Raw genomic sequence first — 20,461 nt, 5'->3', positions numbered from 1 at the left:
AAGATCTTCTAGAGGAAGCTCAGTGGTTCCTGTTCCTCTTAACAACATTTCTTCACTGAAGAGCAGCTAGTGGAACTGCACTAATTTATACCAGTGTTCATCCAACTGTGTGTCTTTTTTACAACAAATCAATAGCTTTTCTAACATCACATTCTGAGTGTGTGTATCAGTATTTATCCTAATGCATAGTTTTTAACATTTTTGTTTAACATTTTTGTTGTGACTGCCATAAAAGACATTGTTGCTGTCCGGGAAAAAAACATTTATCTCCAATATAGCAACTTAACAGAAAGAGGAAAAGGCTTTTAACAAAGTGAATGTAAAATACTTTATACTTTATACAAAATATTTTTTTCTATGCTGGCTCACTTATTCTCCTATAACAACATTTGCATGAAAAACATACAGCTCTGGAAAAAAAATCACTGAAGAGACCACTTCAGTTTCTAAATCAGTTTCTCTGATTTTGCTATTAATAGGATATGTTTGAATAAAATAAACATTGTTGTTTTATTCTATAAACTACGAATAACATTTAACCTAAATTCCAAATAAAAATATATTGTCATTTAAAGCATTTATTTGCAGAAAATGAGAAATGGCTGAAATAACAAAAAAAAAAAGATGCAGAGCTTTTAGACCTCAATAATGCAAAGAAAACAAGTTTATATGCATAAAGTTTTAAGAGTTCAGAAATATTTCAATATTATTGGGTGGAATTACCCTGGCGTTCATGAACAGTTTTCATGCATCTTGGCATGTTCTCCTCCAACAGTCTTACATACTGCTTTTGGATAACGTTATGCCACTCCTGGTGCAAAAACTTCAAGCAGTTCAGTTTGATGGCTTGTGATCATCCATTATCCTCTTGATTAGTTTCCAGAGGTTTTCAATTTGGTAAAAAAAAAAAATAATAATAATAATTTTAAGTGGTTTCTCTCTTTTTCTTTTAGAGCTGTACATCTGTCTGATTTAATTGTTCTAACAAGCACTGGGCCCATACTTCTATGTGTCCTACGTCCATATTTACATTTTTCTTTGAACATAAAAGAGCAATAAATTGAACATTATTTTGAGTAATCAAAAACAAACAGCACCACCAACCCTTATTTTTACTAAGTATTTTTTCATCCTTTCTTTGTAGCCATTGTTTATCATGAAATTATGCATGCACATACGCACACACAAACCTCCCTGCTCTCCCTTAGACTCTGCTTACAGAATAGACAACAGACAATGAGACTGGTAGTTAAAGCATTCCTTCCCTGGCCTGTAGTCTCTGGCCAAATGCAGTAAAGACACTGGATGCTCTGAGGAGCTTCCAGACCAGAGAGCGCAAAGCCACAGCAAATAAGCCAGTTTGAGAAATACAGTACTCTTGTCTGCCAAATGACTGTGTGAACCATCTCATAAATCTCATGTTCTTTAAAAACAACTGGAAGTACACAATAAGTGCACTCTTTCTGAGTTCTGCAATCAACTCTACTGTTTCTGTTATCCATCAATCGTTCAACACCTGCTCATCTTATCTTCACTCTAACAAAGAGCAGCACGCAAGCCCTGAACAGAACAATAAGGCAGCACTCACATGGCTGTATCCCTGAGAAACGTCCCCGACCACGTCGCCCTGCGCCGCTCCGCATCCGGCCGGACAGTACTTCCTACAGGAGGAGACAACAATGAAACAGCCACTTACTCTAATTATAGCTCACACTGGTAGAGTGACATACAGCGTTAGCAGGATCTAGAGGTCCGAGTGACTGCTCACAGGTCTTACACAAATAAGAATAAAAGCAAAAGTGACCAAATTCAATTAGGGATGCTCTAACATAGAATTAAAGGTCAGGTGTAGAGCTGGGCGATATGGGAAAAAATCTTATCACGATATAGTTTTCCATATCAGTCGATATCGATATGTATCACGATATAAATCAAATCACTTTGTGTCACACTTAAAGGTTTGTTTTTATTAGTGAGAGAATAAGGGAGTGATGGAAGTTTTATCACAATATTTTTTTCTGTATCTCCATAATTATTAGGGCTGGCCCGAATAGCATTTTTTGAGCTCCGGATATTTGGCAGTAATTGGTAGCGAATATTCCAATATTAGTTTTTAAAAAAAACAAATTAATCATGAACGCGAGCCAGAACCCGAGCTTGAACGTCAGCCTGACTCAGGCGCTGCATGAACTCGGGCTTTTTTCCAATTTTTTCCAATTTTCCATGACTGAAAAAAAAACTTGGGCTATAAGCTCAATATTAAATATTTCGTTTGTTTAGAAATTATTTTATATTCTTAAACCATGTTAAATTATATTAGATTAGTAGGGCTGGCCCGAATAGCGTTTTTTGAGCTCAGAATATTGGGCACTGATTGGCAGCCAATATTGGAATATTTGTTTTTAAAAAGACGGATTAAAAACTGATTAAAGTAAAACAAAAATTGCAACTCGGCCCCTTTAATTCACCACAAAGTTTTCCAAGACCCAGCCGGAAAAAAAAAGATTTCCCACCTTTTCCTCAGCTGGGTCGGGCTCAAAAAATGATTTATGATAGGCTGTTTTTTGGTTTGTTTGTTTAAGCACTTAGGCTTTTGTACTGCTGCAGTGCAATATTTAGATTTTATATTCTGAAATTCGTTAGGTTTTATTTCTTTTAGCATTTTGAACTTTTTTTCCAATTTCAAATTTATTTTTTTCTGTTCGTTATGTTCTATCGGTCCTTGCGTTTTTTGTAGTTGAAGTTGAATTTAATATTGAAGTTCAATATTTCTAATTTATATTTTGAAATTCGTTAGATTATATTTATTATTGTATTTTGAGCTCACTTTAGTTGGTTATTTTCCAAATTCATATCTATTTTTCTGTTATTATTAAATGTTATTAGCTTATTAGCTTAGCTTGTCATTTAGCATACAGAACTTCTCACGGATTTTTAATGAATGTTGATTTATTAATTTAAAAGCTGTACCTTATTAAAAGTATTTTAAGCCAGACAGACACTGTGTGATTTTTTAATGAGTTTATCTGCACTTTTAAATGGTTTGTCCTGTAGGAAACGCACACGATTTGTATGCTGACACTGTTGTCTGACTGAGGAGCTGCTTTCCGTCAAATGCAGCCTGTAGGCAGGAAAAAATCCAGCCAGAACCGACCATATCATGAGCCAGTTTTAAAGCCAGTAATTTAGTAGAGCATTAAACTACAAATCTGAGATGTACCTGCTGTACTTCTTAATCTCTGCCCCCAAAACGGTCCAACTTGCTTGACAGACGCGTCAAATCCCCCGCGAGCACGCGCGGCGCACAGCGCACCGATTAATTCATGCGTTGAGCTTTAAACGCGCAGCTGAGCTGTAATTGGGGAAATATCACAAAAATCACAGTGTGATTTGTTACATTAAAAAAAAGACCATTTTCTTCCGCCTAATCTGAGAGGAAAGTGGTGTTCTCGACCGGCCCGAGTTCATGCAGCGCCTGAGTCAGGCTGGCGTTCAAGCTCGGGTTCGGGCTCGCGTTCAGGCAGATAATCTAAATGATAAATGATTTTGTGTTTTTGCACTTGGGCCATAAGCTCAATATTAAAAAGTTCGTTTGTTTAGAAATTATTTTATATCCTTAAACCATGTTAAATTATATTAGATTAGAGGAAAGTCATTTAGACATCATTCTTAAGGTGTTTTTGTCCTGTTACCGCTCCGCAAAAAAACCTCTTCCTTTAATCCGCGCCCCACATACACATTTTTGCAGCACCTGCCCCGAGGTCCTAATATAAATTGAATTAATTACATTTAGTGCTTAAAATTTACTTAAAATTTATTTAAAACGTGCTGAACAGTGCGGCCGTTTATTCCCAAAGTACAAACACTATGGTTGTTTGCGTGTGTCGGGCCATACTCCACTATTCTTTAGGGTTTTTTGTTGCATGCATGAGAATAACTATTACAATTTTCTTAACTATTTATTAATTTGCTCCAGCGTCTTCTGGATTGATTACACGTTGTGTTTTCGTTGTTTGCCGCGCCACTTAGACGGAAATGGAAATGAATGTTTATCGAATTCTATTGCACAGGCTTATCATCGTCATCGAGGGAAAAATTATCGCGAAACAAATCGATATCGTTATATCGCCCAGCACTAGTCAGGTGTAACAAAAAGCCATTTGTGCTTCATTTTAAAGCATGATATATCAGACAAAGATACTTAATCTATCCCAAATATATTGTGTTTATTAAAAATAATAATAATAATAATAATTCTCCTGTCATGAAACACTTATTGAAACAGGATTTAACACACATTTGCATTGGTATAAAAAGCATTTAAGCCATTAGCCATTAACAAAACACACAACAAACACACACATGCAAAATCAGTTACCTGTATTTTGAATGGGAGAAAGAGCTGCCTTTGTCAGAGCATGTGACCATTTCTGAGGAGGAAAGCAGAGGAGGCCACACAATGAGGGACAACAAAGAAGCAGTTGAGAAGTGTCTCCTCAGCGGAAACCAGGCCTAACTCAACAAACAGCAGGAGGGACGACAGGGCATACACATACACCACAACAGGATGAACAGCCTGCTTCCTTTACCATATCTAGGATAAAAACACACGCACACAGACAAAGGATCCCCACCACAGGAGAGGATATGTTGGGGCATGAACACCAAGCTAGGGGTAAGATTAGTGTGGCGGTGTGGTGTGTTGGGACATGCTGGGTGAGAAGACATTTACACAGGCCCTGATTGCGCTCAGAGCAGTGAAGGCAAACCGAGGCTTAGGCCACCACCACAGTGAGAGTAACACGCTCCACTGAGCTGCGAGGAGATAAAAGGGGTCAGTCAGGATGCATGTAGATGAACGGGGGGGGAGCTGAGACTGTGTGCTGGAGATTCACTCTAAATCAGGGCCTCAGAAAGAGGAAGATATCTGATATAGAATTATTCTGAGTAACTGCTCATCATAAAAACTGTGGAAACAGAACTAAAATCCAAACCACTAGTCCAACTCATTACTGTTTTGTGAATACAACTAAGGAAGTCTGTGAAAAATACTCAATGTAAGATTTACATAATTCACATACAGTTGCAAGAAAAGGTATTGTGAACCCTTTGGGATTACTTGGATTTCTGCATAAATTGGTCATTAAATGTGCTCTGATCTTCATATAAATCACAACAATAGACAAACACAGTCTGCTTAAACTAATACCACACAAAAAATATGTTTGCATGGTTTTATCGAACACAACATGTTAACATTCACAGTGAGGGGGAAAAAAGAATGTGACTTTTCTAAGAGCTAATTGGAGTCGTGCTGAACTAAAACAGTTTTGTGAAGAGGAATGGTCCAAAATTCCTCCTGACCGTTGTGCAGGTCTGATCTGCAACTACAGGAAACGTTTGGTTGAGGTTATTGCTGCCAAAGGAGGGTCAACCAGTTATTAAACTTGTTGTGTTCGGTAAAACCATGCAAACATATACTTTTATGTGTAGTTTTATGTGTAGTATTAGTTTAAACAGACTGTGTTTGTCTGATGTTGTGACTTAGATGAAGATCAGAACACATTTAAGGACTAATTTGTGCAGAAATCCAAGTAATCCCAAAATATTTACATACTTTTTCTTGCAGCTGAAGTAATTAGCTAAGGAGTTAAATAGGGTTAAATCATAAAATAATTATATCGCAAGTTTAATAATTTTATGGCCAGTGATAATGTTTGCTCTATTTTAAATATCAAACATTTGTCAAATTCTAGACATGTTGTGCTTATTTTAAGTTTTCCAATGGGAAACGTTAATTTATTTAACGCTAAAAAAACAACTGCTAAGAATTTAGCTTTTGCTTGAAATTTGCTCAAATAAGAATTTCATTTAGTAGAATATAATTTTTACAGTGACTGAAAAAGAGCACTAAAATAAAAAAATATATATAGTCCAACACTCCAACGCTGTAACCTGAGTAAGGTATGAGAAATAAACTACATCACAGTAAGTGTCCAAGCATGAAGCCGAATTAGTTCATTCATTAAAACATAAAAACAACTAAGCATATGAAGATTTAATATCAATACTACTACTACTAGACATGCTTTTTAAATGGTTCATATTGTGTTTCAACTTTCAAAAAGAAAACCAAAATGTTACAAAAAGAAGTGTACTTCACATTTGCCCCAAATCTGTCCCAATAAGACGCCTCTAACTTACCTCTGTGGTCCACTGTGGAGTAGGACAGCTGGAACCCCCTGCCTGAGGAATGGATGCTGGAGCGAAAGCTCACAGTGACTTCACTTGAATCAATGTAAAGAGACTGGTTGACACCGAGGTACAGCGTGGGATTGGCTTTCTGGCGCCCACAATACTGCCAGTACACTACTACAAACAGAGAGATAACAGAACACAAAGATTACAATAAAATAAAATGCATGAAACACACACACACACACGTCAGTGTAGAATTTTTTAGCTGCCATGGGACAATGCAAAAATCATGGAAAATGATACTAGTTTCTGTTCGAAGTCACATGGCATGTCAGTGTAAGGTCCATGATGAGAAAGCAAATGCAACACAGCGAACAGCTTAACCAACCCAATTCAGGAGATGAAATGTAGCAATAAGCATTGAAATTTCTTAAACATTGTTTTAAATGTCCATAACCCAGTTTAAGTTTGGTAAACAACTGAGGCTTGTATAAAATCATGGGCTGCTGGAACACAAACAAATGTGAAATATCTGGTGCTGATATGACTACACCAGATATGCTAATGATGCACTGATGATGTTGCTCTCTGTGACCTTTAAAGAAAATGGACATCTCCAAATAAATCACAGCCCTGTTTGTTGTTAAAGGTCATAAGAATTCAGGCTCAGCTGAGGCAAGAGTAAGCACTAAAGATGCCATTCCCAATTCTGACACCAATTACTTTGATACAAATCCCTCACACTCAAAATGTAAATAACAAATAGCAAGGCAACAGTCACTTGTGAGTCAGGCTGACACTTCATAGACTAGCTGTGTAATCATGCAGTTCCTAATGGCTCTCAGCTAGAGCTCTGTTGTCAGCCTCGATAAAGCTCCAGCACATTGCATACAGACATCTGAACCGTCTCTTCCTCTCAGCCTTTCAGACAGGCCAGGAAAAATGGCCCTTCCTTTGTCATGAGCAGGAGCCCAAATGGAGACAATTGGCAGGGTGAGACAATAGGGCAGTATGTGAGGGGCGAGGGCTGTCTATTTGAGTGTCAGTGACAGGCCACAGTTGAATGGACTGGAGCAGCTCTACCTGACATGTTGGTAAGGTGATATTTTCCTACTCACTGCTCTGACAGGCTGTAGCCTCCAGCTGGAGATTACTCATCACTATTCAACAAGCATCTCTTCCTCACCATCCCTCAGAAAACCTTCCAGATTTAGAGTCATGGATGCTACTTTATTTAAGATGATCAAATTTAAACCTCTACTTATCAATTAAACTTTTTAATGGGCTGTTTTTTTGTTATTCTTCAACACTGACATACAATCTTCAGCATAAGACTAGGCAAAGCTGATAAAACAAACAAACAAACTTCAAAATACACATATTACACATTATTGAAGAGCATATATTGTGCCATTACCTTTGGAAACGACACATTTAATATTTGTTTTGCGATATTTAAAGCTACTAAACAAAAAAATTATATGTTGAAAAGGATGCTCTAGGCAGAGGATGGGACTTATCTAGGTGTAAACACATGCAATAAGACCAGGCATGCATAAACCTTTGCATTAGCCTCTTAGTAAACCACCTTTATTATGAAAACATGAAACATTCCTTATAACATCAGCATACTTCGATGAGACTAAACCTGTGTGTAAAGAGCTTAATTTACAAATAAGGACTGTCTGTTATGAGCAAATTAAAGCATATTGTTTTAGCACTTCTGTCTGGACTAAAATAGTTTTTAAATAGCAAGAAAAAGAGGGTTTCCCATTGAATGTACATATTTACCAAACAGGGATTAAACTAAGTCTTGGAGTACACATTATTCTAAATAGAGATTTCACAGATTTATACGGCTAGATGATCCCTGTCTGGGGAACTGACCCATAAAGTTCGGCTGGTAGCAGGATTTAAAATTAACGTAATTAACTTTATTATTTTTCCACCCACTGCCAGTACAGGAACAACATTTTTTTTAACATGTTATGTTTGTTCACATGGAAATTGAATTCACTTATCATCATGGACAATGAAAAATCATAATGCAAAAGTGGCAGCAAAATATTTTATAGCAAACAATAGATTTTAGGTCTCATTTACAGATTTAAAATGATTGACATTAGACAGACTTGATTGAATGAAATCGGAATCAACAAATTATGCACCAAAGTGGCAGGTGATATACAAATTTATATTTAGCATTATTGACGATGAGAGACGAGCCTGCTAGTATTTTTAAATCCATGTTCTACTTTATCTGCTTAAGGCTTTGATCTCTGCAGTCAGTTCAAAATATAGTTGCTACGATATAAAATATAAAAAAAATAAACATTTTTACACAGTTTCTCATGCAAGATTTATTCTTTTGTGTAACACAACTCCTTAGAAAATCGCACACACAGGCTGTTGGAATGACTGTGAGGAATGATTGGAAATCAGTGACAACCAAGCTTATGCCATACACTATTTAAGCAAATGTTTGCGGTAATCTTTATTTCGCCACTCTAATTAAGATTAAAGGAGGGACAAAGTAAAATGTAAGCAGTGAGCAAAATGAAGTTGTTATATTTATGGTGATAGATGTTTTTCTGTATACTCAGTATGTTAAAATTTGCCCACAAACTAAATATTGTGGTAAATAGCTAATCATACCTTTAGACATTGTCACAACGTATCACACTGCAATATTTTGCTATATTGCAAAATACTTGCCATATTTTGACCTGAATACTTTCTTTACATGTGCCGGATAATTTCTGATAGCCTAGTGTCTTAACATCACTGCATAAGAACACGACCTCCTAATATTTCACCACAGAAAATTTTAGGTATTTTTGACCCATTTGATTACACAAAGTCATGTTCACCACACCTGGTGAGATCCTCACCCTCTCCTAAAAATAGAAGCACAATGTGTTAACATGTGCTAATCCCATCCACACAGACTTTTGTGGGAAGCAACAATGGGACGGCTCAATTCTCAGAGAAAGGATCTAAAAGCAGTGTGTCGTGATAAATGGTCTTTTTAATAAAGCAGAAATGCAGACTAAAAGGAACTAAATGTCTTCCTAATGTGGATGTATTTCTAAAACACAATAAACACATACAGCTGTTTTTAATATGTAAGGAAGTTCTAGTCGACAAAGCTTGGTGAATGCAAAACAAAATGAACAAAATAAGAAACATTAACTGCTCACCATGCTTTGTCCCATGAATCTTTAAGTTGTCTGTCTTACAGTCCCATCCATCAATAGAAAGATCTTCAAATTTGAGGACTATTCTGAGGCTGCTGCTGACGAGTATCTTCCACTGACACCACGAGTTGTTTGGGTAAACACCTGGATACTTCTTAAAGGATAGATGACCACTGTCTGGACCCAAGGTAGACTCACCACAACCATCATCTGTGGAGAACAAAGATAAGATTTATTGACACACCTACAAGAAAGAATTCACAAACTGACATAAAATAACAGAATGTTCAAGGATATACTAAACTATTGCAAAGTGTCTGCATTTTCTGCACTTATACATGTTATATATGTTTACTTTAATGTTGATACAGAGCAATTATTACAGATTTTTGCATTTTATAAATGTTTCTGTACCAACATCAGATGCAGCAGATATCAAATATTCTCACCCCAAAACAACAGCAAAAAAACACTGGTTTTAAACCTACAGTTCTAACTTTATGAGATCAGACAGGTTGTCACATGGTACACCCTGAACATGTGGCTACAGGAAAGTTCCTTAAGGAAGAACCTGTTATCTAACTGAAAATGTACACTTCACCAGTACAGCAGTTGACTAAACAATGCATGATGTTCTGAAAATTATGAAGGGAAAAAAAAAAAAAAAAAAAAAAAACACATGTATCAACATGAGCACACCACCTCCATTAAAGAGGCACTATACGGTGTCGAGTGGTCCAGCAGTCTAAAGCGCTGCCACTATGCGTGAAAGTTTGCAGGTTCGAACCCCCGCTCATGTAGCTTTGCCATCAAGCTATCGGCGCTCAGAAGGAGCATCAGCAGCAGCTCGGAAAGAAGCGGTGGCTGACTTTACATGTACTGGAGGAGGCATGCGTTAGTCTTCACCCTCCTGGTGTGTTGGGGCATTACTAGTGATATGGGGAGTCCTAATGAGTGGGTTGGGTAATTGGCCGTGTAAATTGCGAAGAAAATGGGGAAAAATTAGAAATAAAATTATATTAAAAAACTATATTTTTTTCATTAATAGCTAAAATGTGTTCCTTATATAATAATGAAATAATTAAACATATTTTATCAGGTTCAGCAGTGCTATAGGTGTGGCTGGTACATGGACACTTACAATATGCAGCCAATCAGCTTCCTCCATTGCCCTGCCTCTAAACCCAAACATCACCCTGTGCCCCTCCCACATCCCTAATTGAGATTTTTACCAAACTGTAATATAAGTCAATGATCAAACAAGTCAAGATACTAATATTGCACTCTATATATCCAGGCTTGTAAAATAAATGATACTGGGCAGATATAATCTGTCTCTAGTAGATATTTAATGATAAAAAGATATTGCTACAAAATAGCAAAAAAGTTGTATCCTGATGGCCCATATGGCCCTAAAATCATATAAAAAAATATTCTAGAGCATTTATGTGCTAAAAATTAAAAATGGTTGGTGAAATTCTTGCATACGATACAGCAAATACCTAATATGTCCACCAAAAAAAATCCCTAATGTTTCATGAGGATCAACAATGCCATAGTTATACACTATTATTATGTCCACACAGCAAGTAACAGGAGCCCAAATCCAACCTTTTTCATCTTTTGCACATTTTTGACAGCTTAGGAGCACAAACTATGGTGCGAATATAGGGCATGTTCACCTACTGTGTTCAGCCTATGTGAACCTTAAGATAAAAAAAAAAGGTTTTACACTTTTACAAATAAACGTAGATGCTTGGTCTTGGCAATAAGGCAATAAGGAACACAGGATCCAGGCACAATGGATTGAAGAGGAATGCGATTACTCCTGAGTATTTGTCCAGGATGGCAGAGGAGGTAGAGTGTTTTGAATTGTCAGCTGCTGTTGGAGACAGCAGGCCATCAGGAGGAGCAGAGGATGTAGAACCGGCTTTCATGAGGTGGGGGGGAGGGGTTACAGTGTGTGAGAATGAATGTGTATGTGAGCAAGCGTCACATTTTATTCTTTAGCTCCAGTAAGGTTAAGCCACTGTCTCCCACAGCTGACCCACCGACATCTGTGAGAGCACCAAACACTACCAGAGCTTCAGCCAGTCCTGAATGATTGGCCCAAATCCAGATACAACACTTCTGTTCAATCCCATACTGGCCCGACCGCCATCAGTGCAGACCAAACAAGACTCCACAGCTGGCTAGATTTGACTGAACACCAAAATTTACTAACATTTCCATTCCCCTTCTACAGCTTCACTTATCAAACTGTCCTCAGCGGGCATCACAGACAAAAACATCAGTGATTCTAACGTGGATGGATGGATGGACGGACGGACGGACGGACATCAGCAGCACATCTTTACCTTAATGTTTCATTTTTGGACTATTCACACTTCAGGTCAAATTCCAAATTGTAAATAAGAATGCACAGAAAAAGCCAACAGTTTCTACATTTCCAATTCATCTAGAGAAATAAAACATTACCTCTTTTATAAACAGTAACAGCAAGGCACAAACCAGCTCTTTTTATCATGGCATACCACTATAATGCACTGTAAAAAAAAACAAAAAAACAAAAAAAACAGGATCTGGTATGTTGCATATTTCTTAGTAATATGCAGGTTTCCGTACAATAAAAAAAACCCTCAAGACAATTTCCCAGTAAGTACTGGATCACATAAAATCACTTTTCATTAAATATGTATTAAAAATATAGCATTAGGCTATTTGGGTAAATACAGTACAACAATTTACAGTTTACAACTTCACAATGCATGCCACCCAGTAACCTTATGCTTTAAACTGTTGGATTTGTACCGTGGGAACTGTGGTGGTATGAATATTGTACAATTGTACTGAGCATCAACCAAACCTTAAGGTCCAAACCCCAGTAAGAAGCGTGACTTTCCTTTCTGCACTGTTTTAACCAGTGTAAAATATATACGTAAAAGTGACTGCGTGTATAGATCTTCAGAAACCTGAGTATGTTATCTAAAGGCAATCATATTTGAGAAAAAAATCTTACCATAGGAATAGCTGTTGAGATCAGAGGAGTCAGATTTGGATAAACATACACAAAAGCTTTTCAGTAACAACTGTTTTAAAGTTGTTCTTCATATAGATTAAATCTTTTTAACACACTAAATCTCCGCTTCACTGTGCTTCCTAATGACTGACACATTTTGAGGTGTTGCCATGCATTGGTCTCTGCTGTCCACCACACAACATTCTTACATCAAGACAATAATACTAGTATAAAACACTCAATGATTAACACAGTTCAAATGATTATTGATTCATTCATTATTGATGCATCACAACTAAACTGTGCATTCTGACAGCTTAAGTTAACTCAGAACACAGCAAAGGTATGAGAGAACATCAAGCTGGCTTTGTGTTAATGAGGCTGTAAAAACATCACTGGCTCTCACCCACATTAGCATCGTTACGTCAGAACTAAGTACCGGTGGACACACAGTGGCCTTTGTGGTCTCAACTGAACTGAGCCCAGATGTGCTCATGGGCTCGTGACAGAGACGCAATGGAAAAGCACAAACAGGAAAGACACACCTGTCGGCAGGTGGGCAAGCACTCAAGTCATGTCTGTAACACGAATACACACACACACACACCCATAGAGACCACTGAGGGGCCTACTCATAGAAAAGGTGTTTAAAGAATTGAATATTTAATGACTGAAACAAACTGACTGCTGACAAACAGCCTCAATTAAATAGCTACTGTGAACTAATGGATAAACACATCTAAAAATAACAAAATAATAATCAAACAGTCAGCCGAGCAGAGAAAGTCTCTAAATTCATCAAATCAACAAACTTGTCCAGGGAGGGGTTTTCCATATTTTATAAACAGCAACACAATAATAAACGTTTGGTTAAAACTACAGGCCATAAAGCAGTTATGAGAGTTTTCTGAAACAGTTCCTCACACCAGATTTGCAAAATATAATGATTGTTGGCTCCTTAAAACAACTAGGATGGATTTTTTTTTTACATTTGTCTTAGAAAGACACTTTAAGCTTTAAAGTATAAGCTTACAGTTTAAAATTTTAACATTCTGAAACAGTTATAATATATTGGTGTAACTAGATTAACCTATCCTAAAATAAAACACAATAACATTGATTTGGTGTGTTGTATGATGTGATAATATCAGCTGTGTGTTTTACCCCTGTGTAGCAGTAGACTGTTTAAGTAGCCTACTCCTAAAGACTCATCTTAATCAAAGAGCTTAAAATAAATGTAATTTAAAAGTTCAGTATCGTAACGTCTATTTCATTATCAGAAAAAGACATATTGTGCCATATGAAACATAACCAATGCCAATATTTGTCTGTGTGCATTTACAGGTTAAATAAAACACACAGGCTCATTGAACCTTTTTAAAATATTTTTAAACAGCATAATGGCAGAATGTGTATGAAAAAATAATAACCTTAACCAGAAAAGCCAAAGCAACAACTGATTCTGGCCAGCTATGATTAGGCAAAGCCTACTTAAGAGCTTTCATGTTGCCTCTTTAAAGAAGAAGCTGAACCGTGTTTTAAACTGTCAGCTCTTCACCTGACCACCTGGATGCCCTCCAGTCACAGAGAAAAAATGTGAATATCCACAACGCAGTCACATGTTCAGGCAAAGTGACTTTGCTTCATGTTTGCCAAACACTTTTTTGGCATTACTTTTTCAATCTATATACTACTATTAAACTACAAATTAGGTGTGTCTTTTCAAACATTTAAAAAAAAAGAGTATATATTTTGAAATACTGTCTTAAAACAATAGCTTATTGAAAGTCTTTTACCCACTGGATTCCACAGCTTTTATGCAAATTGTTATTTCTCTAATGTAAACTATTATAAAAAATCAGGATTCTTAACATTAATCACAGTGAAAGACATGTTGGCATATTGCAGTAAAGAAATGTGAGGTTAAAAATACAGAGAAACTGAAAATAAATGTTTTCCCTTTTTAGATTCCTCACACAGAGCCCTCATTGATCTACTAACTTACATAAATATTGCTGATCTGCCCAAGGCAGTTTCATAAAATGACCCAGAGCAGCACATGATTTTTTGGTAACAAGAAAGTAAAGAAAACTCCCAAAGCAAAAGACATCGACATCAAACAGCATTGTAACAGCAAAACATAAGTAACAGATTACTGAGTACATGATTTAACCATTTAAACCAGTCTAGTTTGTGTCCTAGAGGAAGAGGAAGACCCAGACAGAGTGGCAGCACAGTCAGTGTAACAGTCTAAGATAACAGTCTAAAACAGTGATCAGTAAGCCTGCTCCTGAGGCTCTACCTTCCTACTGACTCCGTATAATTACTGCTTTTTCAGAAGTCTTTGATGAGCCAAATGAGGTGTGTTAGATTTAGGGCTGCAATGATTAGTCGATAAAATCAATGTCGATTACTTTTTAAGTTTGTCGACCACAAGTTTCATTGTTGACTAATCGTTAATTTGTCCCCTATTACAAAAAGTGCTGGGAACAGAAGCCCAATAGGAGATGGGTAAATGGCTCACTTACACCGGTTATACTCATCGTATTCTGTGTCTCCAAAAGTGCCCAAACACAACAGATACATATTTACTCACTAAATATCAGCACTTTCCACATTTAAAAAACATAAATACATTTAAATGCCTTTTTAAATTTCATGTCCAGATGTTTCAATTGTTTTTAGAGATGGAGAACAAGGCAGAAATAATTGTTGACTAATCAAGTAATTAAAAAAAATCATCAGATTAGTTAACGACCACAAATAATCATTAGTTGCAGCCCTAGTTAGATTTAGGGCTGGAGGTGAAACATGTAGGGAAGCAGAGAGCTGGAGAATGATCTAAAGCAATAGAGTTGGCTGGTATGTTGTTGTGTCAGCCTGGTCATGTCTGGCATGGGAAAAAAATCTTAAAAAAAAAAATTGTCAGGAAACTAAGTGGAAAGGACTAATCTGTAGGACAGATTCATATGATGGAGAAACACAGACTAAACCAGTTTTAGGCCAGTTTTGCTCAGGCAGTTGAGCAGGACAGGCTTTTGGCTTATTATAAGCTAGCTAGGTGAGCCAGTAACCTGTGCTAGTTAGTTAGAGGTTAAGAGGAACTTTTCACCTTCATTATGTAGGCCAGCTAAGCCTAACTAAACCTAACTAACTGTGTTTTCTGACTTTATACTAATTTTATATAGTTTAAGGGTAGTTCTCATTCACAAAAATGTGCCATAACATTAAGATAGACATTTCTACAATTCAACTTGACCAATTTCCTTTGAGGGGGTACACAATACTCCTTTTAAACAGGCAATGATGAATGAAATAACAGCATATACTCCTTTAAACCACTGTTTTATACACAGATAGATAACTTACAGTCGAAGTTAAGAGTCAACCCCTAACTACTACTACTACTAACGTTACTATGTTAACTCGGCTTAACGGCTTTCCCTAACATTTCCAAACAAGTGCTGTGGACTCAGTCAAGTTATAGAAAGCTCTGTAGCTTCTGTAACGCTTTACTCTGAATTTAAAAGACAGGACTTTCACACAAAACACGCTTCTATCCCGCGTTTATCTCATACTGCTTCAAATCTGATCCCACAGCTTCAGTCCCGCAGTCAGTCAGTCAGTTAGGTTAGTTAGCTCTTTAGCTCTCAGTTAGCCGCGCTCACTCACCGGGTTTCTCCGTCAGGACCAGCTGGTAGAAAACTGTCGAACACACGAAAACCAGGCCATAAAACACGCCGTTCGAGGACATCTCAACCCGAAACCTCCGTAAACCGTAAACACGCCGGAATAATCATTAAGGGGGTTTAGGGGACCATTTTCCCGGCTCTCGAGAGGCGCCGCCGCTGAACTCCTCATTCACACAGCGCTGTGGAGTTCCTGCTGCCCGGACTCACACAAGTCCCGCCTCTCGCACTGCGATTGGCTGACAGGGCCCAGCCTTCTGCGATGCGATTGGTTAATGTCCCACCTGCTGTGCGATTTGCATTTTTATGTGAAATAGTATTTTTTTTTTGGGGGGGGGGGGGGGGATATGAACATGAATATGATTTTTTCATAACAGGCATAAATATTTATTTTTAATTCGTTAGCTAGACGCTCGTCTCTGTAGCTAGCTTAACTAACTCTCCCATTCCACAATAAATGGTGCATCAGACAGCAAAGGCTGCAGCATTTAAGGTGGAATAAAAAATAAATAAAAGCTCATTTCAGCACCCCATTACAGAGGAATGAAGAATTGGATAATACTAATTCATTTCTGAACCATCTTCCCTCTTTCTGAATACGATGACACAAAGTTAACTAGTATTGTTAGGGGCAGAATTGTACCCCTACTTCTTGTAACTCTGTTCCATAGGAAGAGTTACACTCACAAATAACGGGTTGGGGTACAAAAGAGAAATGGGATTGGGCCTACATCTTCTCACTGCTGAAACACAGATGTAGTTCCAATCCCATTTCTCTTTTGTACCCCTACCCCTTGTTTTCGAGTGTAACCCTTCCCTTTGTTTTGGAGTTACACGGGGAGGGGGTGAATTCCTCCCTCCTAAGAATTGGAACAACCCTTTACTGTTAATTAATCTAGTTAACTTTAAGGCATCGTATGTCTTCAAATGTGTGCATGTGGTGCAACAATTTATTAATATTATCCATTCCTTAATTCCTCTGTAATTTGCGAGCTGAAATTAGCTTTTATTTACTGTTATTTTCTTTTATTTTTACCGTTCTATTTTAAATGGTGCAGCCTCTGCAATCTGTTGCAACATTTGAGGTGGAATGGGAAAGTTAGCTAACTAGCTAGCTAATGAGACAAACTACTATAGCAATAATTTATTTTTTGTTATGAAGAAAATGGCCATAAGACATTGAAACTACACATTAAACTAATATAGTGGTTATCATTTTTTTAAGAAGGAAAATCCATTTTTAGTTTGTTTACATTTGTTTTCAAGGCATTGGCAGTTTACTGAAAAACAATTGTACACTGGATTTAGTACCATTTCCGGTTAATGACCACATGAAGAGCTTAAATTCCAAAAATAAAGGGAACAAATGAGTGTGTAGTAAAAGTTTTTTCGATGGTAGTATATAATAATGTATTATACTGCAAACTATTCACAGATTTTAATGCTGAATTATATCAGTGAAATTTAGAATTGACTGTAGAGCAGATTACAGAGCCGGAACATTTTTTAAAGATTAACATTCTTTTAGATTAGTGCTCTATAGAGTTCCGTTCACACATTAAGTCCATAAGTCCAGTTGGATGAGATGGATTTGTGTTTTAGGTGAAATCTAGAAAGGTAAATCTACAAGAGAAAGAAATCACTGTTCTGAAACTAAAAGCTTAAGGAATATTTCTTAAGACATAGCTCCCTCTAGAGGGCTATAACCAAATTTATCCATTTATCCTGTAACTAATACACCATGCACAACTCTAAAGCTGTAGTTTTTGAAATACTGTTATTAAGACCATTAGATATAAAAAAACAAGACAAAACAAACAAAAAAGATTTAAAAAACTATATTCAAGATTTAAAATGCCACCAAAAATGAATAGTTTTGGAAATACTAAATGACATGTAGCTTTTGTAAAGTAGCACTGTATGTTTTTGTTAGCATTTCATGATTATGTTAGATAAGATATACTTAAAAAGCTAAATTAAATATTCAAAAGTTTATAAAGTAATTAAAAATAAAAGGTGTGTAATATAAGAAAACCAAATGTTGAAGTTGACAGCAAAAATTTAAACTTTAATTTATTTTGTTAGTATAAGTTATAAACACACGACATTCTGTATTACATTACAGCTTAACTGAAAGGCGGACCCACCAGAGGAGGCGGGGTTTGTCTGAATATCCCCTCCCCTGCACACACACACACTCGCGCACGTACTCACGACCACTCACACGCTCACTACAATTAATTCTTGAGCGTTTACTGGCCGTAAGACGCCACCTTGCGGTCACTATACGGTCTGACTAGTCTGCTACTGGATTCAATATACCTCCACACATAGACTGTGTATAGCTGGACAGAGCATCGTCTCTTAAAAGTGAAGCCACCACAGGTCGGGCGCCCCCTGCTGTTCGGCTGCAGAAAGCTGTGTAACTCCACCCATCCCCATAGGTTTCAATGGCAAAACAGACAACTTTCAATCACGTTTTTTTCTAATATACTGTAATTCTACCTCCATTATTTAAATGCAACAGCTAGTGTAACCTCTGCTTATATTGTCAAATTGTTATATCCCCACAGAATTCGGTTTTTAAAACTTTATTCGGCTCTATTCAAAAAAGGTGTGGTTATGGTAAAAGGGCTGCTTATGGGCGGGACCAATAACAGACCGTCAGCTGCGCTCCGCCCCGCTCTGCAGTCTGTGACCGCGAGGCAGCCCTCAGGGGCGGGGTTATTTAAATGAGTAGGCGGTCTCTCCACAGTCTTTCTCCCTCCTCTGGTCTCTACTGCGCAGACTCTGGTCTCTGAATCGCCAAAATGGCGGAAGATTTTGGCTTCATTTTCATTGAATGAATGGGAACGGCGACACGGCGTCCATCTTTATATACAGTCTATGCCTCCACATATACACAGAACATGTGTATGAAAAGCAGACCGGTAGCTTTAATTTAATCCAAATGTTATAGAAGGTCATTCCTGCCCTGCAATAGGTGATTCTAGATATAAGAATGAATGAATACAAATTAATTGTTTGACCAACTTCAGATAAAACCCAACTTATACTGGTATAAAGGATGGTAATATTAAACAGGCTACATTATTAAAATAATTTACCCACATGTCTCTCAATAGTAGATGCACCATGGTGAGCTTTGTCTCCCACTCCAATAATGAAACACATTAGTGCATCTTTTTTTCTTTTGTTGACACTATATTGGGATGAGTTGGGCAAGAGCTGGGGTATTCAGCATCCAACATCCAACATCCTAACCTCAATACCTTACTTGATGCGGGATGCAATCACAATCTCATTTCAACGCTCCAAATGTTCCTAGTAGAAACACTTTTCTGGGCAACTGAGAGAGTTACTTCAGCAGAAGCAGGATAAACTATTTTTTATACTCTTGATTTCATAGCAAACAATGACTAAGCCGGTGTCTCATTATTTTGTCCATATGCTGTATACACATGGTATTCACCATATATTAAGCAGATACAATAAGAAATATGCTTATTGTCTCATGAATATGAATAATATGCTTAAGACACTGTGTAACATTTTCTTTGAAAAGAAGTAACAGAACACAAGAGTCAATAACAAGCAATGTTAGATGTTCACAGAGAATACAGAACACAGAGAATGCTCTATAGCTATCGCATCAGTTAGGCATTAATGTTAGTTGCACAAACCTTCACATTATCTGATAAAGCGTTACAGCATATATAATAATGTATTTTACTGCAAACTATTCACAGATTATAATGCTGAATTATATCAGTGAAATTTAGAATTGACTGTAGATTAGATTACAGAGCCAGAACATTTTTTTAAGATTAACATTCTTTCAGATTAGTGCTATAGAGTTCAGTTCACACATTAAGTCCATAAGTCCAGTTGGATGAGATGGATTTGTGTTCTAGGTGAAATCTAGAAAGGTAAATCTACAGGAGAAAGAAATCACTGTTCTGAAACTAAAAGCTTAAGGAATATTTCTTAAGACATAGCTCCCTCTAGAGGGCTATAACCAAATGTATCCATTTATCCTGTAACTAATACACCATGCACAACTCTAAAGCTGTAGTTTTTGAAATACTGTTATTAAGACCATTAGATATAAAAAAACAAGACAAAACAAACAAAAAAGATAAAAAATTAGGTATGTCTAGTAGATGCATCTGCATTAATCTGGTAGTTACATGCACAGGCCAGAGATAGGTGAACATAATAATCCTGTCACAGTTAGGTTACAAAGAATAACAGTGATGACAGCTTTTGTCAACAATGCCTGAACTTACCTGGTGCTGCAAACTAATGGGAATCATTATAGATAAATCTAGTTCATTTAATGCTTCCTAAAAGAGCCT

The 20,461-nt window shown here is 37.0% G+C and overlaps 1 protein-coding gene across 1 annotated transcript in view; it reads right to left on the bottom strand.

Moving 5' to 3' along the window:
* dcbld1 (discoidin, CUB and LCCL domain containing 1) overlaps positions 1-16,299 on the bottom strand; it is a 40,215-nt gene extending 23,916 nt beyond the window's left edge. The window contains exons 1-5 of the mRNA XM_022662832.2: positions 16,087-16,299; positions 9,399-9,605; positions 6,205-6,372; positions 4,379-4,430; positions 1,589-1,661 (exon numbers count right to left, since the gene is read on the bottom strand). Coding sequence (XP_022518553.2) covers positions 1,589-1,661; positions 4,379-4,430; positions 6,205-6,372; positions 9,399-9,605; positions 16,087-16,168 — 582 coding nt within the window. The 5' untranslated portion in view covers positions 16,169-16,299. The remainder of the gene's footprint in view (positions 1-1,588; positions 1,662-4,378; positions 4,431-6,204; positions 6,373-9,398; positions 9,606-16,086) is intronic.
* Between the last annotated feature and the right edge of the window lie 4,162 nt (positions 16,300-20,461).

This window comes from Astyanax mexicanus, chromosome 1 (assembly GCF_023375975.1).
Source record: "Astyanax mexicanus isolate ESR-SI-001 chromosome 1, AstMex3_surface, whole genome shotgun sequence".
In the NCBI taxonomy this organism is placed as follows: Eukaryota; Metazoa; Chordata; class Actinopteri; order Characiformes; family Acestrorhamphidae; genus Astyanax; species Astyanax mexicanus.
Note: the sequence above shows the minus strand (reverse complement) of the source record. Positions and strands in the feature narration are given on the sequence as shown.